The sequence below is a fragment of the Myxocyprinus asiaticus genome, chromosome 16 (assembly GCF_019703515.2).
Source record: "Myxocyprinus asiaticus isolate MX2 ecotype Aquarium Trade chromosome 16, UBuf_Myxa_2, whole genome shotgun sequence".
Lineage (NCBI taxonomy): Eukaryota > Metazoa > Chordata > Actinopteri > Cypriniformes > Catostomidae > Myxocyprinus > Myxocyprinus asiaticus.
The window spans coordinates 25,805,822-25,831,019 of NC_059359.1; the positions used below are offsets into that span (position 1 = coordinate 25,805,822).

Consider the following 25,198-nt stretch of genomic DNA (forward strand, 5'->3'; position numbering starts at 1 on the left):
AATAGCATCCCATTTAAAAATGCTACATAGATTTGACCATACAATTATGACACATATTTATATATGTTTACCTCACATTTATAACAGATAGAGGCTAATCGTTTTACTTACTGGCTTTGTATGTGTAGCACATGACCTCTCAATTTCATTGATGACAGCTGATCTAGTGAAGCACTTGATGAAGCAACATGGCAACATAAAAAAAAATAAATAAATAAATAAAAAAATCTTTAATTTTCTGGCTCTTTTTAAAGCAATTTTTAAAGTACTGTTCATAAACATACAGGCTCCAACTCACTATGTGTTTCTGAAATGTTTTAGGCTGTCAAAATTAGTAATTAAATACTCATATTCACACTAAGTTCTCCTAAGTCTAAAGTCTAAGAATGATTTTCTAACAAGCTATTAGTAATATAAAAAGAATGCACTGCATCCTGAATTTGTAAGAATGGCTAAGTGAAATAATGATGCATTTGATTACTGTTCTGCAGGGTAATAAGCGAAACAATCGTAAAAAAAATAATAATTACAATTTAGAGAAAACAATTAGTACATTGAAATTTGATTAATTTCATAAAATGATTTCCACAGCACTGCCTATGTCCCAGTCTTTATCTGAACAGCTCCACAATCATCTCTCATTGTGGTTTGTTAAATGGGTAGTTGACACATAACCATGAACTTTATTTTCATTATAATCAAGATTTATGGTTAACGTTTATATGAAATGCATAAAAAAATGGATGAACTACCTATGGTGAACTACCCCTTTTTAGGGAATGGCCTTGTGTGGCAAAACTACATTTTCCAACATTCTCTGTGGCACCTTGTGAACATTTGCTCTTGCATTAGTCTGGGATATATATATATATATATATATAAAAGAAAACTCTAATTAAATCTAAAGCCATTATAGTAAGGGTGATTAATGATTGTAGTACTCTTCAAATAAATTTGATGTATGTTTATGTTTATTTTTTATTTAAATAACTTGCAATAAAGTTCATGAAGTACAGCTGTTTTTAGTGTTCTTTTTCATCAGTCAGTGTAGATGTTGTTTCATAAATAGCCCATAAAAAATCCTTAAATAATTTCAAATATTCCCAAAGGGCTGTAACATGTCAGTGTGCAAAACAAGAGGTAGAATATCAAGCTCATTTTGAGACTTGCTTTCAGTGCTTCAAAGAGTTACAGAATGTGTGTATGAGCGTAAGGGTTCGTGCATCAAAATTATTTACACATATATTTCAAATGTAGCACATTATTTAGCAACATTGCTATTAATTTAAAGCCATAAACATTCCAGGAACTTCTTAACAGTTGCAATAGCAATTGTTGCTTCAGATGAAAATCCAAAACAAAGTATATACAAAAATGTACCCTCCAGAGATGCCCAAAGTTTAATCCAACTGACCAGATTCATTGGGAAATCCTTGAACATATCAGTCCAAAAGTAACTGTACAAGAATGGTTTATTGCCACAGAATTCTCTGTATGTAGAATCATTAATTCCCTCACACATTTCTCTGAATTAGTGGCATCTACAGTAGCTTTATATCAGTACAATTTACAAGCATGTGTGTGTGGGTGCATTTAGAAAGAAAATCATGCCTTCTTAAAACATGCAGAGGCATTCTGTAATAAAGTATTACACTGACAGGGAAGCTAGTGTCCAATATGTGGAAACAGACAGATGCAAAAAATAGAAGCTCAGCTGTTATAGAAAAAAACATGAATTTATACAAATAAAGCAAATTAATCCAAAAATGCTCTTGCTGTGTCATCCTCAGCTATTATGTAAGGTTAAACACAGCCATGATATAAATTACAGATAATGTTTGGATTATTTTGCTGCTATGATATTCAGAAGGTTAAGTCTTTGAGAGATGGTCGTATGAGTGAAAAGCAGCAAATGGTCGGATGCACCACAAACTGTTTGTTAATTCCACAGTCTGAGAGTGTGTGGGGGCAAGCATATTTCAATGATTGTATTTGTGAGTGCATTTTAATGAGCTGTAAAGATAAGAAGCAGTGGCAGAGTACATTCTTTCCCAATCTACATAAACACAGTAAGCGAGGAAAAGAAAGAGCAGGAGATGAATCCGCCTGAAAGTGCAAAGGAGCGCATGAAAAATAATTTTCTTAACCAGTGATTGTCTTGTTTTCCATTAAAAATCTAAACATCCTTAAAACAATATAATTTACTTGGTGAACAAAATTGATTAAAAGAACATATCTTGAATTAAGTTTAGTTTTCTCATCCCAGTAGCAAATACTTTTATTCTTTCTTGTTTTAAGCATAAATCTAACAAAATTTGTTGAAACTTAAATCAAGATATATTCTCTGAAAACATGTCTTTATATCTTAATATCTTCTAAAAATCACAGTTTTACTCAAATAAATGTATCTTGTTTTAAGGATGTTCAGAAATTTTTACTGAAAAAAATAAAAATAAATTAAATGTAATTTATTATTATTTTATTTATTTTATTGTTTTGCAGTGAAGATGAAAGAAAACATAGATGGTTAAGACTACGAATCAGCACCAGTGTGTTTGAAACACAGAGAGCAGTGGGTCTAAGGGGAAAAATCAGTGCAGGTGTGTAGTGTTCTGTAAGAACATCTTTAACCTTAATCTAGTGTACCTAGACTGTTATTTAAACAGCATATTCATCTGCTTCAGATGGCAGCAAGCCCACCTGCAAGATATATGTCCTCATCTCTACACTAATTCCCTCCTATCATTCCTTCCTCAACTTTTCTCTGCCACTCTCATCCTTTTTCTCTCCCAAAATCACAGTAATCTTATCCAGAATCCCATATCACAATTCAGAGGGCCGATGCTTAGTAAAGAGCCCCTGATGATCCGTGCGGTGGTGGGAGGAGCCTGTGCATTGATGCAACAGATGTGGAGCTGAGGTCTCCACAGCTGCTCAAGTGGATACCCCCGGTCCTTACTGGGTCATCATCATGGTGGCGGGCATTATGGCCACTGTCACTATGGGAGTGGTGGTGTCCACGGCATTGGTGGTGGACATGCTGCTGCTGCTGCCCCCTGGTGGCTAACCAAGAGTTTCGAAGCACCTTCACAAAAAAACAAGCACATGTTGTCAAAAATGTAAGGATAGAATTTCAACCAAGTTCCTTTAGGTATTGTATTGCCAATGTTATTTTTTGTGTGTTTACTTTACCTGCTCTAAAGGCAGACTTCCCTCGCCTCCTGTCCTCCTTTTAAGCCCCTGAGTGCAGTTTCCAGCATGATCAGTTGCAGGGACTAAGTTCCGTTTCGATCTCTGCAGAAAACGTTGTACTAGCACTCTGGTGACCTGAGAGGAAAATTCAAAGAATGTTGCATGGTTTTGTCTAGGTTATACTTTAGGCCAGGTGTTTTCAACATTCTTCAGCGCAAGGACCCCTTGGTGGATAAAGAGACACAGTATGGACCCATTTTACATTGTATAGAACTGAGTGTTGTATTTTAAGACTGACCTATTGACATACCTTGTAATGATGCTTACTTGCAAAGCCATTCAAATAATCGTTCTTGATATACAGTCATATAACATATGCTTACATATGCTTATTACATGATTACATATACTTGTAAATTACATTTGAATTTGACTTAATACATGTTTTAATGTTAGAGGCATTTTAGCTTCTTAGCATCAGTTTTTTTTAGTATTGTATTTTTGTGTAATACCTATTTTCTTTTTTTTCTCACATCGTTTAGATGTATGCATATATCGCATATATGGATGTGTGTTTACACAAAGTCCTTGAACATGTGCGTGCACACACACACACACACCAAACGTGTGTTGAGCGCCCATTTGTGCACCGATTTTCCATGTACACTCTTTGAGGAATATATCAAGATCTATTTGTCATATTACAGTATGTTGTGTTTGGGCTCGTTTGAATTGGGACAGTCTGCTGTAAGTTATGATATGTCTATTGTCTATGTTATATGTATGTTTCAGGAAGTAATAAGGAAAAATGTGACAAAAAGTCACTCCTGTTTATTATATTTATGTGTGTCACTTGGAATTTCATACACTAATACTCACTGCCGTTTGGCCTCTGAGTGAAACAAATTTGCTTAGTGCATTTTACTAATTGAGATCTTTCCAACAATATATAACACATGGCTGTGTCCTCTTTTTTATGTTTTTACCAACTCTGAATATTAATGTTGTGATAACAAATTTGCAAATTATGTCCAAGTCCAGATTCTACACTTTAAAATGCTTGATCTATTTTGTTTACATCAAGCAAGTGATTATTAATTTATTACATAATTATTACCAGTATAAGCTCAGTTCAATTAAAAATGCTATCAATAATTTATTTTTATTTTTTTATATGTTCAAAAAAGATAATTACTAAAAAAGAAGTTGACAAAAAGATCTAATGCAATATCTTGGGATAATATATGAAATATGAGAGATTTATTAACAATCTTAGTGGATCGGTTATTTTTGACCAGGAACACAAAAGGTGTTAGCACAAACAAATAAAACACAAGGGTTAAGACCCTTGCTTTGGCCAATGAGTTGATATATTACTTTTAAAAGACTAACCTTGAGGTCTCCGAGTGAGCGTGCACAGTCTTTGGGTAAAAGCAGCGAGGTGGCTGGGACCTGTTTTGAGGGCAACCGGTTACTTGCAGCCTTAACGCTGCCCTTCCTGGGCAGGGATGCAGGAAGTGCCGGAAAGGAGCTAGGCAGCAAACTAGCTCCAGATGATGGTCCTTGGCAACACAGGTGACACAAACATAGGTTAATACAATTAAATTAGTAAGAAATGTCAATCATTTAATCAAAGCAGTTATATGTTAACAATACACATTCAATAAGTGTTACTCTCTTAATTGTAATTTAGAACCTCTAGCCTGATGCACACTGTACAATTGTTTTGTCCAGCCCTTGTACTGATTTTGGAAGTGTTTCGACTGGAAAAGTTAAATTACTCTTTCTCTATCTTTCTCACACATGTAATCAGTTGCTGTTCTTCTATTGGTTCTTCATTGGACAGGTGTCGTATGAGCAGTCACACTGCAAGATTGCAACCCAATATTTCGGACACTGTCAGGACTTTGTTGGAGGCTAAAATTCAACGTAAAGGCAATAAATCATCCATCGATGAGCATGTCACTCTAAGCTATTAAAGAATGAAGAGGGCAAAATGACTGTAAAAATTACACAGTATGCTTTCATAAACTTGCCTGTGAATTAAAAATGTTAGAATCTTACCTGTCTCTGATGAGGTCTGAGATCCCCCCAAACTGACTCCTTTACTGCCTCCTGTGAGACTGAAATCACCTGAGGACAAATGAGAACACTCACATCTACTGTAACGTTGTCTTTGTTTTACAGAGTGCTTCTAGAAACACATTTTGACTTTCACTATTTCACAAAATTCCAGACTATAAACGGCTTTTCAGAAGAACAAAAAAAACTATTTGTTGTACATACCTGTGTCAGTTGAAGAGCTAAGCCCTGGTTCACTGTGTGACCTCACAAGGGGTAAGAATCCATCGCTGTCTTTAAGATCACGGTCAGTATGTTCACGGATGCACGGGCGTGGAAGGAGCACTGGTGCTGTGTTGTCTGGCCAGTCTTGAGCACCACCGGGCAGGGCAGTGGTAGACGGGTTGGTAAAAGCAGATGAGGTGCCCTGTCGGTAGGGCGTGCAGGGCAGAACTCGGATTTCTGGGATTGAGCAATGTTGAGAGCCCGCTAACAACTCCAACTGAGAGCAACTACTTGCCAACCGAGCTTGATGCCTCAGCAATGGAGACCTATGGAGGAAATATATTCAAGCAATAATTTTCCCAAAAATGTAAATTATATCATACTTTACTCACCCTCATGTTGGTTCGAACATTTATTTAGGGGAAACAAAAAAAGAGAACCCTTAAATAGTTGTGTGTGAAAATCTCAAGAGATCAGCAGTTACAGAAACACTAAAACCAGCCCGTCTGTTACCAACAATCATGCTATGATCGAAATAAATTTTTTTGATGGTTGATGTAAACATTAACTGAAGCTCCTGACTAGGCATGTCATAAAATATCAATATATTGAATATTGATCGGCACGTTATTTTATCAATACATTTTTGAGGCACCGATATAATAACATTAGCTGACATTTAAATTAGAAGCCTAATTTACATGCTTATCCAATACACTCAGTTGGGCTTTTGCTGAATGACTGGTGTAATAGTGATGGGAGATACAGGGGGGTGATACATTTACTGAAACGGGTCGCAAGGCACTGGTATTTCAACATAGGACAGGTATTTTAGAGCTCCTTGCACAGGACGCATACACACAAAATTTACGAAGGTTTTTTACTTCTTCAAGAACAAAAGTGACTTTCAAAAGTTTGCAGGTTAGTGTATGAAAACTGATCGATTAGAAATTATTATGCAATTTCTCTGTATGTATATTTGAAGAGGTTTCATTCAAGCCGTCAAACCACAAAAAGACATAATTGTAAATTAAAATACATTGTGTACGCCATATGATAGTTGCATATACTGTACACAATATATCATCCACTGATGGCTAGAGTAAATAATCTTTGTCCTTTGATAATGATTTGGGTTGACTTTAAATGGAAAACTATGCAAGTTACACTCCATGGCGATGCAGATTTTTGAGCAGCCTCGAGAAACAGTGAGACTGTGTATGTACTGTACCTTCATAGAAAATAATTATTTCAAATTTTAGAATGCACCATGTCATCTGCCAGACACGTCCATTGTGCCACCCCCTTTAATTTACCCTGCAGCTCACACTTTACCGAAGTCTTTTTGAGAAATATGTTTGAACACATAAAAACTATTTTGCAACGGGTAGCAACATTTATATCTGAAAAATCCCGATATATATCGATAATCATCGGGAAAATCTTCAGATTATCGATGAGTGCAAAATGCATACTTACTGCAAAACCTACTCCTTACCCATTGGCTGATTAGATAATCACATGAATAAGTAGATGTAGAGGTGTTCCTTATAAAGTGCTCAGTGAGTGTATATATTATACATTTGAAGTCAGATGTTTACATACACCTTAACCAAATACATTTAAACTCAGTTTTTCACAATTCCTGACATTTAATTGTAGAAAACATTCCCTGTCTTAGGTCAGTTAGGATTACTACTTTATTTTAAGAATGTGAAATGTCAGAATAATAGTAGAGAGTATGATTTATTTCAGCTTTTATTTCTTTCATCACATTCCCAGTGGGTCAGACGTTTACATACACTTTGTTAGTATTTGGTAGCATTGCCTTTAAATTGTTTAACTTGGGTCAAAGTTTTGGGTAGCCTTTCACATGCTTCTCAACATAAGTTGCTGGAACTTTGGCCCATTCCTCCAGACAGAACTGGTGTAACGGAGTCAGGTTTGTAGGCCTCCTTGCTCGCACACGCTTTTTCAGTTCTGCCCACAAATTTTGTGTTTATACTTGCATACTATTGTTTGTATAGATGAACGTGGTACCTTCAGGTGTTTTTTCTGAGGTCTGATTTCTTTTGATTTTCCCATGATGTCAAGCAAAGAGGCACTGAGTTTGAAGGTAGGCCTTAAAAAACATCCACAGGTACACCTCCAATTGACTATCAGAAGCTATTTGGGTAATTGCCTAAAGGCTTGTTAATATGAAATCTGTGGAGTGGTTAAAAAGTGTATGTAAACTTCTGACTTCAACTGTATATTAGTTTTTCTAGTTAAAAAAATATTTAAAACGTATTGCATTTGTTGTGCAGAGATTACCCTAGAATAATGAAAAAAATTGAGTAAGGGGGTGAACAATGTTAGAGTGCGGAGAAATGTTTTTGACCATGATCACCATCAAAGTTACCCAAACTGATCTACAGTGAATAATAACTTAAATTTCAGTGTTTTCCACACAGAAAGCAATTGTATGATTTCAGAAGACTTATATTTTATGGACCAAGTCATGTGGACAGCTTTTATAATACTTTAATGGTGCTTTTGGGTCCTGCTTGAAGCTTGAAAGCCCCAGTTCCCATGCTTAGCAAATAAAACATTCTTCAACAGTTCTCCTTTGTGTCCCATGGAAGAAAATATTTTCTGGAACAACATAAGTGATTTTATTTAGTGTTGTCACAAGTAGGTGTTAACTCCTCACCTGTAGGTAGAGGTTTTGTATGTGCTCGGAGAGGAGCAGGAGTTCGATCTCTCCCCTCTGAAACAGCGTATGCCTGGAGGAGCTGCCACTGTTCCCTCTGGATGTTGTGCGGAACATCGAAAGTTTATGTACTCTCCCCCCTCCCATCCATCACTGCCCTCCCGGGGCCGCACCCGCATCCCCACTTCCATGAGACAGGAGTCCTCGGACGGGGAGCTGTCATCTGGAATATCCACAATCTCAGACATCAACAGAGATCCACTGTCCATAGACACTGAGAGAGAGAGAATATACACAGATAGCACATTTAAAGCGAGAGTACTGTTTTGCTAAAGGAGGAACAGAAGAGAGGAAAGACTCACTTTCACCACTGAAAGCTGTGGATGTTCCTCTCTCTCCAGACAGCTCACCAGCTTGTGTGTCAAAGACTGTGGCCTACAGACAGAAACAGAGTGGCATGACCACAGTATTACCCATACACACTACGTAGACATTACACAGAACAAAAAATATGCATATACACATATAAAGCGTTTAAGTCATGATCGTATTTACAATATGACATGAATGGCACATTCCAGTGGGAAACTCATGATTTCTTTAAGCCCTGACTTTCTAAATTGGGACATGTCCATTAAAGAATTATGGCGGAAGAATCAAATTGGTGTTGAAGTTGTAATTATGAATGTTGACAATAGCACAGTTTTGTTTGTACAATTTTTAGACTGTTGATGAAGAATAGTGATAAAGCTTGCTACAAAGCACTACTCATTTAGTTGGTTTATAAGAAGGCTTATGTGACCCAACTAAATTCCCATCATTTTCTGCGGAAGCAAGAAGAAAAAAGACACAGATAACACATCAATTACACACTTAAATGGGCTCTCAGCATTTTGTTCTTTATTTCTTTATTTATTTTTTGGGATTTTTCCCCTTTTCTTCCAATTTAAAATGCCCAATTCGCAGTGTGCTTTTACGTCCTCGTGGTCACATAGTGATTCGCCTCAGTCCGGTTGGCGGAGGATGAATCTCAGTTGCCTCCGTGTCTGAGACCGTCAACCCACGCATCTTATCACGTGGCTTGTTGAGCGCGTTGCCACAGAGACATAGCGCGTGTGGAGGCTTCACGCCATCCACCGCGGCAACCACGCTCAACTCACCACGCGCCCTACCGAGAACAAACCACATTATAGCGACCACGAGGTGTTTACCCCATGTGACTCTACCCTCCCTAGCAACCGGACCAATTTGGTTGCTTAGTAGACCTGGCTGGAGTCAGCATTTTGTTCTTTATTAAAGTTTTTTACTCCTAAAGAAATTAATTGTAATTTTAATATATATATATATATATATATATATATATATAGGTGTATATATATATAGAGAGAGAGAGAGAGAGAGAGAGAGAGAGAGAGAGAGAGAGAGATGAAGACTCAAGTCATATTAGTAACCTTAAAAAAGCTGTTTTATTCTACATGGAGAGGGACCCATCATGGGGGCTGCCATGTTAGAATCACATGACAAGTTGAAAATTACTCGCTTAATCTCAGTAACCACCCTGTTACTGGACACTTTCACTCATTGATTAAAGTAATCATAGCTGACTGCGAATAGTAAATTTCTACAATGGCATCTAAAACTGAAAACTGTTGAAAACTTAACTCAACTCCTTTGTTGTTTATTTTGTTGCATTAAAGGAATATTCAGGGTTCAATACAAAATATGCTCAATCGACAGTATTTGTGGCAAAATATTGATTACCACAAACATTTATTTGGACCTTTTCTTTAAAAAAAAAAGCAAAAATCTGTGGGAGTCACGTGACGCCATGCAGGGATCAGATGTTTGAATGGCGAGCTCTGTGCACTTTGCTAGTTTTTATACTTTTTATGACATAAACCGGTAAGATGTGATACACTCTGTTCCATAACTGTTCTAGGAGGACAATACGTCAAAGAATTCAAAATCCTCGGGCTCTGGAGACATTAAAAGACACTTACGTGCTCAAGCTGACGCCCCCTGAGCAGGCCGCAAGCCTGGGAGTCGATTTAGTCTGAGAAGTGCAGGAAATGCGGCGAGAGATGTTGAACATGTCAGCAATGCTGACGAAGGTCGTTGCTGACTTGGAGGATCTTACTGTTATATGTCGATCGATCACTGCCATGGAGGCAAAATTTACTGATGTGGTTACAAGAGTGGGGGATGTCGAGAAACGGATTGATTATCTGGAGTCATCGGAGAGGGAATTATCTGCTAATTCGCTAGACACAAAGGTGGATTTGGAGCATGTCTGGGAGAAGTTGGAGGACATGGAGAACCGTAGCCGGCGGAATAACGTCCATATCGTTGAAAATTCCTGGATGGGCTCTTTCCGAATCTGCTCGACATAGCAGTCCATAAGCTGGAAATCGAGCAAGCTCACAGGGTTCCTGCTCGTCGACCCGCAGAGGGAAACAGGCCCCAATCACTTCTGGCCAAATTTCTGAGATCATCTGATAAAGATCTTGTGTTACGCGAGGAGAAAGGAAGGCTTTCTTGGAAGAACCACAGCATTTTCTTGTTCCCAGACTTTGCGAATTCGACAAGAGAGAAACGTGACCGATTCAAGGAATGCAAGAAAATTTTACACCAACGGAAGGTCGCTTTTGCACTGATATTCCCGGTCAAATTGAGAATAGATGCAAAACATTGACATGCCCACAGCAAGTGATGTCCTTCATAAAGTCAATGGAGTAAGTCATCTCATTGTACTCATGTTGCAGCTGAGTGGACCGGCTCACTGAACATTCGCTTGACTGTTTGAAGATTCTGCACGCTCTTTTTTTTGTGCTGGTTCTGCCTGGTGGCTGGAGTTTGTTTTTTGGAGTATTTCTTGCAAAAACATTGGAGTGATTAAGTCATTTGTTTGCACTCATGTTGCAGCCGAGTGGACCGGCTCACTGAATATTCGCTTGATGGTTTGAAGATTCTGCACGCTCTTTTTTTGTACTGGTTCCGCCTAGCAGCTGGAGTTCGTTTTTTGGGGTATTTCTTGCAAAAACATTGGAGTGATTAAGTCATTTGTTTGCACTCATGTTGCAGCCGAGTGGACCGGCTCACTGAACATACTTTTAACTGTTTGAAGGATATGCGCGTTCTTTTTCAGCTGGTTCCGCCTAGCGGCTGGAGTTTATTTTGTAGAGTAACACACCTTCAGGACAGTTTTATAGATGAATCTACACGCTCTTTGTGTTTATTCCACCTATTGGCTGGAGTTTGTTTTATAGATTATCTTTCACTGTGTAATTCTGTCTCACAAAATTTGTATAGAACCACCAGACATGAACAATCCGACGGCAAGGGGTTCTCGGAGGCGTGCATGAACTGTTTGAGTTTGGAGGGATGGATGCCAGTTGGCGCTGTCGTGCGCGGGGTTAATGTGCACATTTTTCTTTTTTCTGTTTGTTTGGATCAGGGGGACGATCGGGTTTTGATTTTCGCACTAATGTTGGAATGTGGTCTTTATAATCTTGTTTTTGGCACACAATCTGTTGTTTACTTACAGGTGCATCTCAATAAATTAGAATGTTGTGGAAAAGTTCATTTATTTCAGTAATTCAACTCAAATTGTGAAACTCGTGTATTAAATAAATTCAATGCACACAGACTGAAGTAGTTTAAGTCTTTGGTTCTTTTAATTGTGATGATTTTGGCTCACATTTAACAAAAACCCACCAATTCACTATCTCAAAAAATTAGAATACATCATAAGACCAATAAAAAAAAACATTTTTAGTGAATTGTTGGCCTTCTGGAAAGTATGTTCATTTACTGTATATGTACTCAATACTTGGTAGGGGCTCCTTTTTGCTTTAATTACTGCCTCAATTCGGCGTGGCATGGAGGTGATCAGTTTGTGGCACTGCCGAGGTGGTATGGAAGCCCAGGTTTCTTTGACAGTGGCCTTCAGCTCATCTGCATTTTTTTGGTCTCTTGTTTCTCATTTTCCTCTTGACAATACCCCATAGATTCTCTATGGGGTTCAGGTCTGGTGAGTTTGCTTGCCAGTCAAGCACACCAACACCATGGTCATTTAACCAACTTTTGGTGCTTTTGGCAGTGTGGGCAGGTGCCAAATCCTGCTGGAAAATGAAATCAGCATCTTTAAAAAGCTGGTCAGCAGAAGGAAGCATGAAGTGCTCCAAACTTTCTTGGTAAACGGGTGCAGTGACTTTGGTTTTCAAAAAACAAAATGGACCAACACCAGCAGATGACATTGCACCCCAAATCATCACAGACTGTGGAAACTTAACACTGGACTTCAAGAAACTTGGGCTATGAGCTTCTCCACCCTTCCTCCAGACTCTAGGACCTTGGTTTCCAAATGAAATACAAAACTTGCTCTCATCTGAAAAGAGGACTTTGGACCACTGGGCAACGGTCCAGTTCTTCTTCTCCTTAGCCCAGGTAAGACGCCTCTGACGTTGTCTGTGGTTCAGGAGTGGCTTAACAAGAGGAATACGACAACTGTAGCCAAATTCCTTGACACGTCTGTGTGTGGTGGCTCTTGATGCCTTGACCCCAGCCTCAGTCTATTCCTTGTGAAGTTCACCCAAATTCTTGAATCGATTTTGCTTGACAATCCTCATAAGGCTGCGGTTCTCTCGGTCGGTTGTGCATCTTTTTCTTCCATACTTTTTCCTTCCACTCAACTTTCTGTTAACATGCTTGGATACAGCACTCTGGGAACAGCCAGCTTCTTTGGCAATGAATGTTTGTGGCTTACCTTCCTTGTGAAGGGTGTCAATGATTGTCTTCTGGACAACTGTCAGATCAGCAGTCTTCCCCATGATTGTGTAGCCTAGTGAACCAAACTGAGAGACCATTTTGAAGGCTCAGGAAACCTTTGCAGGTGTTTTGAGTTGATTAGCTGATTGGCATGTCACCATATTCTAATTTTTTGAAATAGTGAATTGGTGGGTTTTTGTTAAATGTGAGCCAAAATCATCACAATTAAAAGAACCAAAGACTTAAACTACTTCAGTCTGTGTGCATTGAATTTATTTAATACACAAGTTTCACAATTTGAGATGAATTACTGAAATAAATGAACTTTTCCATGACATTCTAATTTATTGAGATGCACCTGTATATGTCAAAATGTCAAATGTTAATATGAGTGGATTGTCTCTCTCCACGTGGAATGTGAATAGGTTGGGGCACCCCATAAAAAGGAGGAAGGTTATTTATCTTCTTAAGCGTAAGAAATATGATATAGTGTCGCTTCAATAAACCCATCTTTCTCCACAGGAAGCTGAAAAATTTGGAAAGATATAGGGTGGGCATTTTTTTTATAGTGCTGGCTCGAGTAAGAGCAGGGGAGTAATTACACTGGTAAGTAAACATCTACAATTCAAATGTCTCAAACAGAGTAAAGATAAATTAGGAAGAGTCATTATTTTTTTAGCTGAAATTCAGGGACAAATTCTTATTTTGGCTAATATTTATGCACCTAACATTGATGATCAGGGCTTTTTTATAGATCTTGAAGAGATGTTGCAAGCCACTGGCACCCCTCATTACATAATATTGGGAGGAGACTTTAATCTTTTGATGGACTCAGTCCTTGATCATAGTGAAGCAAAAGTGTGCAAGCCCCCTAGAGCAACACAGACACTTCACAGGATGTGTAAAAATCTTGGTCTTACAGATATTTGGAGACTTTTGAACCCATCTGGTAGAGACTATACATTTTTTTCATCAGTCCATAAGATTTAGTCTACAATATATGTTTTTATATATATAAGTCCCTCATTCTATCTGTCGTTGATTGCTCAATTGGAAACACTTTAGTCTCAGATCACACCCTGGTGTGTTTAGAGGTGTTGCCACATATGAAGAAAAGGAAATCATATAGTTGGCTTTAATGTACTCCTTTTGCAAAATCCTGAATTCCAACAAATGCTAAAGGCTGAAATCAGTGTCTATATGGAGACCAACTGGTCCTCAGTTTCCTCTGTGGGCATGGCTTGGGAGGCACTTAAGGCGGTTCTTAGGGGTCGGATCATACAGTATGCCTCATTCACCAAAAAATCCAAAGCACAAAAACCTATGGAATTGGAAGGGAGTATTAAAAGTGCCAAGGCAGAGCTGAAGCACCGAATGTTGTCTGATGGCCTCGATCGACATGATTAAAATACAGATATAAAATAGATATACTATTTTGTCATGGAAGGTGGAGTTTTGGCTATTCAGAGCAAGACAGTCATACTTTGAGTCAGGGAACAAAGCAGGGAAGCTTCTGGCTAGATATATAAAACAGAGAGAGTCTTTTTTTACCATTCCCTCAGTGAAATCTGCTGGTGGTGAAATATTTACCTCGGCCACTGATATTAATAATGCTTTTAAAGAATTCTATCTTGATCTTTATAGTTCCACATCTTCGTCTACTGAAGAGGATATTAGAAACTTTGTGGAACCATTAGAATATCCTGTGATGAGGAGGAGGGCGGGGCCAGGCCGTGAGTGCGCACAGCCGCCCCCCAATCAAGCTAATCAGCCGAGGAGAGGGATAAAACCGAGCCGGATGCGGCAGTTCGGGAGAGAGATTTGTTTGTGTCTTTTTAGGTTTTCATTAAACATTATTTTGATGGGTTGTCTGGTTCCCGCCTCCTCCTTGCCCATCCTTGATACTGTTACACTTCCTAAACTGTCGGCTGAGCAAAAACATTCTCTTGACTCTGAGATAACCTTGGAGGAGCTTGACGAGGTAATTAAGGTCTTGCCTAAAGGCAAGGCTCCGGGGCCAGATGGCATTGCTGCTGAATTTTTTAGATCTTATGCTACAGAACTGGCTCCACTTTTGCTAGAAGTCCATACGGAATCATTAAAGAATGGAAAGCTTCCGCCAACCATGACACAAGCCCGGATCAGTCTGATTCTTAAAAAGGGTGTAGTAGAGTGTAAGAGTTACCATCCAATTTCCCTGATCCAGCTAGACGTTAAAATATTGTAAAGTTTAAGTAAAGTTATGACATCTCTTATACATATAGATCAGGTGTGGTTTATGTGGGGCCGTAGCTCTTCTGATAACATTAGGCGTTTCATTAATATGTGGTCAATAGTGAATGATCAGACTCCGTTCGTTACCATCTCACTTGACGCCGAAAAGGCATTTTATATGGTAGAATGGGATTACCTTTTTAAGATTTTGGAAATGTACGGGTTCAGGAATACTTTGATTGGATGGATTAATTACTTTGTAGACACCCGGTAGCGGCAGTACATACAAATGGATTAATTTCAGATTATTTTACTCTGGATAGGGGCACCCGGCAGGGTTGCCCTCTTTCCCCATTATTGTTCTGTCTTGAACTGGAGCCATTAGCAGCTGTGATAAGAAAGGAGGATGATTTTCCAGGGGTGTTGGTGGGAGGTGTGGTGCATAAGCTTTTGCTTTACTCAGATTATATTTTATTATTCGTCTCCGACCCTACTAGATCTATGCCTTGCCTCCACAGAATTATTATCTAAATTCTCAGGATACAGAGTTAATTGGTCTAAATCCAAAGCTTTGGCTCTTACAGCATACTGCCCGGTAACGGCTTTTCAGCTGGGCGTCTTCCAGTGGCCCACACAGGGCATTAAGTATTTGGGTATTTTATTCTCAGCACATTTGTGTGATTTAGTTAGAGTTAGTTTTTCGAGCGATGTGCGCAGGTGGGCTTCATTACATCTGCTACTATGATTGGGAAGGTTAATATCTTTAGAACTGTATTCTAAAATTGAACTACCTGATACAATCTCTCTCTATAGATGCCCCCCTCTCTTATTTCAAGCAATTTGATAACATAGCAAAGTCCTTCATTTGGAAAGGTAAATGTCCCAGATTACATTCCAGTAAATTGCACAGGCCGATTGACAAAGGTGGGCTAGGCCTACCCAAGATTTTGTTTTATTATTATGCATTTGGTCTCAGACATTTGGTTCGCTGGTCGCTTCCACCTGAGAGAGTCCCTCCCTGGTTTTGTATTGAACAGGAAGTTCTTGCCCCTATTTCACCATTGCAAAGCCTTTCTATCAAATTAACTGGAGAAGTTAAGTTACATCCCGTTGGATGGGGGTACACAGCCCATGTTTTTTGGTGGTGTGTTAAGATCCAAGAATTTTGATTGAGGGTTCAGAGTTTTATGTGTGACGTATTGGGCACTCAAATTTCATTTTGCCCCAGACTCTGTATTTTAGGCGATGGGGTGGTCATTAATATAGGGGATAAATGCATAGAAAATTGTGTCAATGTTATGATCGGCAGACAAATTATTCTTAGGGGATAGAAGTCGGCTGGAGCGCCCTCATTTCAAGAGTGGTGCACAGAGATGGGGAGGGTAGCGGCATTTGAGGAAATGTCATGTAGAAGGCTAGGCCATTTAGATTTATTTAATAAAAAATGGGGCAGCTATTTGGCCTTTTTGGAGGACTCTCGGGAGGGGCAGTGGAGAGAGAAGTGTAGTTTTAAATGTGTGTGATTATTTTGTTTTTATATAATTATTTTTTATATAATTTTTATATAATTTTTTGTGTGTATACTTAAGTGTGACCACAGGGATATCTGTTGAGGGTCAGGGTGGAGTTGGGGATTGGGAGGGGGAAAGAGAATAATGGGGGTTAAATGTTGATTCTGTGAATATATGTATTGCTTTTCTGTGTCAATTGTGTGAATCAATAAAAAGTGTTAATCAGAAGAAAAAAAAAAGAAAAAATCTGTGTTCCAGTGAGGCACTTAAATGGAAGTGAATGGGGCCAATCCGCAAACGTTAAAATACTAACTGTTTCAAAAGTTTAGCCAGAAGACATAAACAATATGCATGTTAACGTGATTTTAGTGTGATAAAATCGCTTTCTAACTTTTTCTGTGTGAAGTTATAGCCAATTTTACAACTTCATTGCCATGACAGTGTAATGTCAACAAACCCTAAAAAGACTGTAAAAAATATGATTTAAACAACTTTACAGCTCAAATAATACATGAGAATTAATGTAAGTGCTTTTATAAAATAATAAGCTTTACATTTCTGCCTTTAAACCCGCCAAAAATTGGCCCCATTCACTTCCATTGTAAATGCCTCACTGTAACCTTGATTTTTGCTTTTTTTAACGAAAATAAGTCAAGGTTATTTTTTCATGGTAATCAACATTATGCCACAAATGCTGTCGATTGAGCTTAACTTGTTTTGAACCCGGAATATTCCTTTAATGCTAAAATGCTTCCTGTCTTTTTCAGCAAGTGAAAAAAAAAAAAGATAAAGAAATTTTAAATTGCCTAGCGGGTCCATGTTACAATCACTTGAATGCACATTACATTGTAATGATGATTTCCAGACTTTTAAGTTAGAAATTCTCAGCAGGACTTGACTGCAGCAATAACGCTGAAAATTATTCAACAATTAAATAATGGTTCTTAACTAAATGATGCGATGTATTATGGAATCTGAAATTTGGTATTTCGTTCAGTTTCATGTAATTATTTTGCTATGATTCATAACAATTTTATTGAAATTTATTTAAAACAATTTAAAGCTGAAGTGTGTAATTGCAAAGGGAATTGCAAAAATAAAGGCTGTTTTCAAACAGCTTTTTCGAACACTCCCCCTGTCTGCTATTGATCGAATAAACAGATGGTACAGCTCCAAACTCTTGCCATTGGTTGAATCAGTGTTGTTGTTTAGGGATGAACAGGTCGCCCAAACAAACAGAGCAATTTTTATAGGGCCACTAAGACACAGTGTTTACAGTTTGAGGAAATCAACTTGCAAATGGCTTACTTTTAGTTATCTCTGCATATTAAGATAGGATAGGACAAAGTTACACACTTCAGCTTTAACAGATTAACAGAATTTTTTTTGGATAAGAAATGAATGCAAAACATTGGGTATTAGACTTGTATTTGATTGTTAACAAGCACAAACATTTACCTGACTAGAAGCCCTTTGACCCATCACAGCCTCATAAGGAGGAGGGCAGTCAGTTGGGTAGAGAGGCACTGGACTCTCCATTGATCCATTATATGTGACACTGCAGGCACACACAAAAAAGATGAGGCATGAGAAAAGGAAATGAACAAAAGAAATGGTGTGACTGAAGCCTATAGGGATGAAAAAGTACAGAAAAGGAGTTAAAGAGATAGCATAAATGCAAATACTGGGTAAATGGCATAAATGTAGTGTGATGTTTGGCTATGTGTGTGTGGACCAGGTTTTGCCTACACTGTGGAGACCAAATTTCCCCATAAAGATAGTAAAAACTGAAATCACCTACATTGTGGGGACCAGCCAAGGTTCAGGGATAGGGAAAGGATAGTAAATATATTTTGCTCATAATAAAAACAATAGAAGTCAACAGGAAAGTTCCCACCATGATAGAAAAATAGACATGTGTGTATATGTCTTTTCACCTCTGTGCATCCGTCTCTGAGCTGCAGGTGTATTCAGGAGGGTAGTATGGGGGTGGGGGAATGGGCGGAACAAACTCCTCAAAGTCCATCATGTTACTGAGAAATGCATCCTGAGGAGGGGTGCATTCTGGGTTAACAGAGCGGGAGCGATTAGGAGCCAGCTACAACAAATGGGAGAAAGAGTGAGATATTTTTTTATACACTGTGACATTTAAGAGAAAATTTCAGCTATTAGTAAACATGACTTTAAGGAATTGGAAGTTTTAGTGTAAAAATGTTGTATGGTCTGTTTTACACTCACCAAATGCAGCAGGTCCAGAGAGAAGATATGGATGCTACAGGTGACAGTTGACAGAGTGCAGATAATGGTGGAGAGAATACTGAGACCACAGGCACTAAACAGCAGATCCTACACACACACAAACATACACTATCGGGACTAAACTCAAACTTCAAACATATTCCAAATGCACCAGAGCAGCATACTTGGATAAAACATGAAAGGACATAGACATCACTGTTGGTTGTGTCCATAATGTTAAAGGCATGTACTCTTCCACATACACAGATGAACCAAAACATTATGACCAATCACAGGTGAAGCGAAGAACGTTGACCATCTCCTAACAAGGCAATATCTCAAGGTCTGGGTAGATTAGATGGACAGCGAACAATAAATGCAGGAGAAATGGGCAGGAATAAAGACCTAAGTGACTTTGACAAGGGCCAAATTGTTATGACCAGATGACAAGGTCAGAGCATCTCTGAAACTGCAAGGCTTTTGGGGTGCTCCCGGTCAGCAGTGGTGAGTACCTAATGACAGTGGTCCGAGGAGGGACAAACCACAAACCGGCGACAGGGTGTTGGGCAGCCAAGGCTCATCGATGCACGAGGGCAACGAAGGCTATCCCGTCTGGTCCAAACCGACAGAAGGTCTACTGTGGTACAAATCACAGAAAATTTTAATGATGGTTATGGGAGGAATGTGTCACAACACACAGTGCATCACACCCTACTGCCTATGGGGCTGCGTAGCCACAGACCAGTCAGAGTGCCCCTTCATGGCAATGGTATTCCCTGATGTCAGTGGCCTCTTTCCGCAGGATAATGCGCCCTGCCACACTGCACACATTGCTCAGGAATGGTTTGAGGAACATGATGAAGAGTTCAAGGTGTTGCCCTGGCCTCAAAATTCCCCAGATCTCAATCTGATCCATGGTGGCTCCACCTCGCAACTTACAGGACTTGAAGGATCTGCTGCTAATATCTTGGTGCCAGATACCACAGGACACCTTCAGGGGTCTTGAATAGTCCATGCCTTGGTGGGTCGGCACTGTTTTGGTGGCACGCGGAGGACCAACAGCATATTAGGCAGGTGGCCATAATGTTTTGGCTCATCAGTGTATGCTGTTCACTACATGGTCAAAAGAATATGGACACCACCTTCTAATCAATGGGTTTGGCTGAGCCATGTGCAGACAAATCCTAATGTTGTGGCATACAGTGACATTCTAGAAAATTGTGTGCTTCCAACCTTGTGGAAACAGTTTGGATTGGAGCTCAGTTTTTCTGTTCAGAATGGCAATGCCCTTGGGCACAAATTGAGATCCATATAGAAATGTTTTATTGATTCTGGTGTAGAAGAACTTGACTGGTCTGCACAAAGATCAGACCTCAACCCCTATTAAACACCTTTGGGATGAATTTGAACGCTGACTGTAAGCCAGACCCCATTACCCAAAATCAGTGCCTGACCTCACTGATGCTCTTGTGTCTGAGTGGAAGCTGATAGGGAGTACCAGCTTCCTATTAATGCCAATGCTTTTGAAATTCAACCTTTGGGTATCCTCATACTTTAAGCCATATAGGTTAGATGAATTGCATACATCTTTACAGTCTATCAAAATACATACCTTGAGCTGGTGACGCACCGAGTGGCAATCTGCATGTTGGTAGAGCACTAATGTCTCATCCTCTGATGGAGAGCAAGTCTGCTTGGGGTCACAGCAAAGACACAGGCCATTCTCCATCTAGAACAACACATACACAAATTAGTTAGGAGAGGAGAGGAGAGGAGAGGAGAGGAGAGGAGAGGAGAGGAGGGGAGAGGAGAGTGTACCTGACAGGCAAGATAAGATTTGACCATCTGTGCATTCTGACATGAGAGCATGGAACCAGCCAGACTGAGAATCACACACACTGCAGACAGCAGCATGAACAGTGACACCTGAACAACAACCAAAACAAAAAACAAACAAAAAAAAAAACAGCATCACTAAAATGAGGAGCAAACACACACACATTCTCTCTAAATTATTCAGTCAAGATAGGAAAGATACATACTACAAGAGTGAAGGGCCTTCTCCATGATATCATACCCACCACTCCTGAGGCCACAACCTTGTTTAAAAGAGGGAAAAAAGCATGTTAAACTTGGCTATAAACTTGGCAGTCGTTTTAGGGTTTACGGTGTTACGTCGTTATGGCAACAAAGTTGTAAAATTGGATATAATTTTTCACAGAAAAGGCTAGTAAGCGATTTTATCACACTAAAATTATGTTAACATGTATATTGTTTACATCTTGTGACTAAACTTTTGAAACAGTGAGTATTTTAACGTAAAACAAATTGTCCCCATTCACTTTCATTTTAAGTGCCTCACTGTAACCCACATTTTTGCTTTTTTTTTTTTTTTTTTTTAAGAAAAAGAGGTACAAATCAAAATTAATTTTGGTGGTAATCAACATTATGTCACAAATGCTGTTGATTGAGCTTCATTTGTATCTGACCCGTAATCTTCCTTTAACTAACAACAGACAATATATTTATATATCTAATGTTAACATATGCAATTTTTGATAAAAAATAAAATAAAAATGTTAGTACATGTTGAAATTAACATTAACCAAGATTAATAAATGTTTAAAATGTTAAATAAAATAAAGTATTTTTCACTGTTAGTTCATGTTTACAAATGTTGTTAACTGTTAACAAATATAACCTTATTGTAAAGTGTTCCCAAATTCTGTCATCATTTACTCACCCTCATGTTATTTCAAACCCGTATGACTTTATTTCTTTTTTGGAATACAAACGTCACTAGTCACCATTTACTTTCATTGCATCTTTTTCCATTTAATGACAGTGGATGGTGACTGAGGCTAACTTTATGCCTAAGATCTGCTTTTGTGTCCCAAAGATAAAAGAAAGTCATGCAGGTTTTTAACAACATGAGAGTGAGTAAATCATGACAATCTTTTTTTATTTTTTATTTTGGGTGAACTACCCCTTTAAAATGAGGTTATTATTACAGCATGCATGATAATTATCCTTTTCTAAAAATCCGTTTTAGATTAAGAATAGCATTTCACAATGTAGGACACTGCTGCAACTTCCCAAATGTCAAGATATTCAAAGAAACTATCAAAGACATCTCAGTATCTTGGAGAGTATGTTTTTGCACGAGGGGGAGAGACTTACGAAAAAGCCAGCCCAGAAAGGACAGGACTGTCTGACACGGGGTGAAGAGGTGAAGGCCAGGCTTGTGAAGCTGAAGGCGAGCACCATACCCCCTAGTGCAAGGTGACACAAGCCCAGGTAAAGCAGCACGCGTGCACTTGTCCTCCCAGACATTCCTCTGCGACTACCAGACAGACCTCGAGATCCTGACATTGAGGCAACGCTACTGGAGTCCGAAGGTGAGGGCATTATGGCTTGTTAAACACGTCCTAAATTAGGTGACTATGTAGCTCAATTCAATATATATGGGGTGTTACTCTTAGAAGGTCATCCAGAATAGGGAAAACCGTTCGTAAAACTTTACTTGACTTGAAAAATCACATAAACCTAACCCCACAGAAAGTATCACGAGATTCTACGATTAGGCTCTCCATAACATTCTTACCACAACTGTTTAAACTTAATGTTGGTATTGACACATTTATGTTGTGTCAACATTTATTCTGCGTACTCCTTTATCCCTTAATTCAACTCCGTCCGTCGCCCACGTGCCTTCTCTCTCTCTCCCCCATCCCCGCGGCATTGCGGTACCCAGATCCTTAAGCAGGCCGAGTGGCTGCCGCATCCGCAGGCCAGCGGAGCAGGTTGGCCTTTTCGCTACTTAGCGGAGCAGAACTAAAAAAAATCACTTCCAGCCCAACACACACCAAAGTGTCTCTTTCACCAGAGAGCCCAACAGCCCCCACCTGAGCTTGAATGAGACGTCTCATGAAGCAAAACCCTAAAGTTATCAGACGAAAAAAATCAAAACAAAGGGAGAATGAAAGCACTCGCGCCGAAGCAGTTTGAGATGAACTGCCTATGCCGTTCTCATTTTCAAATGATGCAAGTTACTTTTAAAGAATTCTGAATACATCTTCCCCCCCACCCCCGGTGTTCGCTTTGAAGGAGTTTTATCCTGGATCGAGTCTCCCCCTTTACCTCCTGCAGTCACGAGGTCTCCCGTCCCGTCCTTATCCTGGACATGAGCATCACTGCGCCGCGCGCTACGTAATCGCGCCAGACTTCAAGTATCTCAGAACGTAAATTTGTTATTCCCACACGATACCATTACCTCGTATCTAGCCCTCAAGTACAATGTAAACATTATTCGCTGTCATTTCAGTGTGCCTCAGTTTTGTTTGTTTTTTTAAGATCGAATAAGCAGCGCACTATGGTCGCATAATATTTGTCCAGTGCGGCACCGCATTGACCCAGCAAGAGGTGCTGATGCTGCACTAGATGGATAATATATACACTGATTAGCCACAACATTAAAACCACTTACAGACAGGGTTGGGAGGGTTACTTCTGAAATGTATTCCATTTACAGATTACAGAATATATGCTGTAAAATGTAATTTGTAACGTATTCCGTTAGATTACTCAAGGTCAGTAATGTATTATAAATACTTTGGATTACTTCTTCAGCACTGGTAGATATTTTCATTTGTTTTGACTATAAAAACTCTGCCAGTACAGTAAGACAAAATACACGTTAGAAATACATTCTCTGAAAAACCTAAATATCTTATGCAGTGTTGTTTCTAAAACAAGATCAATCAAACTGATCTTGTTTTAAGGATTTTTAGATAATTTTACAGGAAAACAATACAAAAATTATCATCAAAGGTCTTACTAGAAAAAAATTAATTATGATCTAACGTGAATTTTCTTGATAAAAAAAATATGATCGTGTCTGGTAACATGTGCATGTAAAATGGCTAGAAATAGCAATTACCAATTATTTAAATTGTAACTGTAGTGGAATACAGTTAATTATATTTTGTATTTTAAATAAGTAAACCCGTTACATGTATTTTGTTGCTCCCCAACCCTGTCAGTTCTTGAATGTTATGTGTTGGAAGCAGGAAAAATGGGCAAGCGTAAAATTCTGAGCGACTTTGACAAGGGCCAAATTGTGATGGCTAGAAGACTGGGTCAGAGTATCTCCAAAACAGCAAGTCTTGTGGGGTGTTCCCGGTATGCAGTGGTTAGTACCTACCAGAAGTGGTCCAAGGAAGGACAATCGGTGAACAGGGTCATGGGCGCCCAAGGCTAGCCCGTCTGGTCCGATCCTACAGAAGAGCTACTGTAGCACAAATTGCTGAAAAACGTAATGCTTGCCATGATAGAAAGGTGTCAGAATACACAGTGCTTGCTGCGTTTGGAGCTGCGTAGCCGCAGACCGGTCAGAGTGCCCATGCTGACTCCTGTCCACTGCCGAAAGCGCCTACAATGGGCACGTGAGCGTCAGAACTGGACCATGGAGCAAAGGAAGAAGGTGGCCTGGTCTGATGAATCATGTTTTTTTTTTTAGATTATGTGGATGACCGGGTGCGTGTGCATCATTTACCTGGGGAAGAGATGGCAGCAGGATGCACTATAGGAAGAAGGCAGGCCGACGGAGGCAGTGTGATGCTCTAGGCAATGTTCTGCTGGGAAACCTTGGGTCCTGGCATTCATGTGGATGTTACTTTGATACATACCACCTACCTAAAGATTGTTGCAGACCATGTACACCCCTTCATGGCAACGGTATTCACTGAAGGCAGTGGCCACTTTCAGCAGGATAATGCGCCCTGCCACACTGCAAAAATTGTTCAGAAATGGTTTGAGGAACATGACAAAGAATTCAAGGTGTTGACTTGGCCTCCAAATTCCCCAGATCTCAATCTGATTGAGCATCTATGGGGTGTGCTGGACCAACAAGTCCAATCCACGGTGGCTCCACCTCACAACTTACAGGACTTAAAGGAATAGTTCACCCAAAAATGAAAATTTGCTGATAATTTACTCACCCTCAGGCCATCCAAGATGTATCCAAGTTTCTTTCTTCATCAAAACAGAATTTAAGACTTTTAGGATTTCATTTCAGGCCTCCTCTAAACAATGCAAGTGAATGTACTCCATTTTTTGACAGTCCAAAATGCATATTTAGGGTGCATCAAAATAATCCACACGACTCCAGTCGACAAATAAAGTTCTTCTGAACCCAAACGATTGATTATTTTTTAGAAACAAAACAATACTTACATACTTTTTAACTACAAATGTTTGCTTCCCTACATCTCTGTGATGTGCGCTCATGAGAGGGATG

The 25,198-nt window shown here is 39.2% G+C and overlaps 1 protein-coding gene across 3 annotated transcripts; it reads right to left on the reverse strand.

The window, feature by feature from the left end:
* Nucleotides 1-623: 623 nt before the first annotated feature.
* LOC127453549 (protein ENTREP3-like) lies at nt 624-23,415 on the reverse strand. Of its 3 annotated transcripts, none has more exons than XM_051719976.1 (14): nt 22,081-23,415; nt 20,943-20,999; nt 20,719-20,826; nt 20,513-20,629; nt 18,901-19,008; nt 18,600-18,760; nt 18,121-18,220; nt 8,533-8,605; nt 8,171-8,444; nt 5,479-5,804; nt 5,257-5,325; nt 4,585-4,754; nt 3,193-3,327; nt 624-3,085 (listed from the first exon to the last, which is right to left on the reverse strand). In XM_051719976.1, the coding sequence occupies exons 1-14, from the start codon at nt 22,306-22,308 to the stop codon at nt 2,846-2,848; spliced, it is 2,166 nt and encodes a 721-aa protein (XP_051575936.1). In that variant the 5' UTR covers nt 22,309-23,415; the 3' UTR covers nt 624-2,845. The 3 variants fall into 3 exon arrangements, with proteins under 3 accessions (XP_051575936.1, XP_051575937.1, XP_051575938.1); XM_051719977.1 differs by having other exon boundaries at nt 23,041-23,056; XM_051719978.1 differs by lacking the exons at nt 20,719-20,826; nt 22,081-23,415 and having other exon boundaries at nt 20,943-21,143.
* Between the last annotated feature and the right edge of the window lie 1,783 nt (nt 23,416-25,198).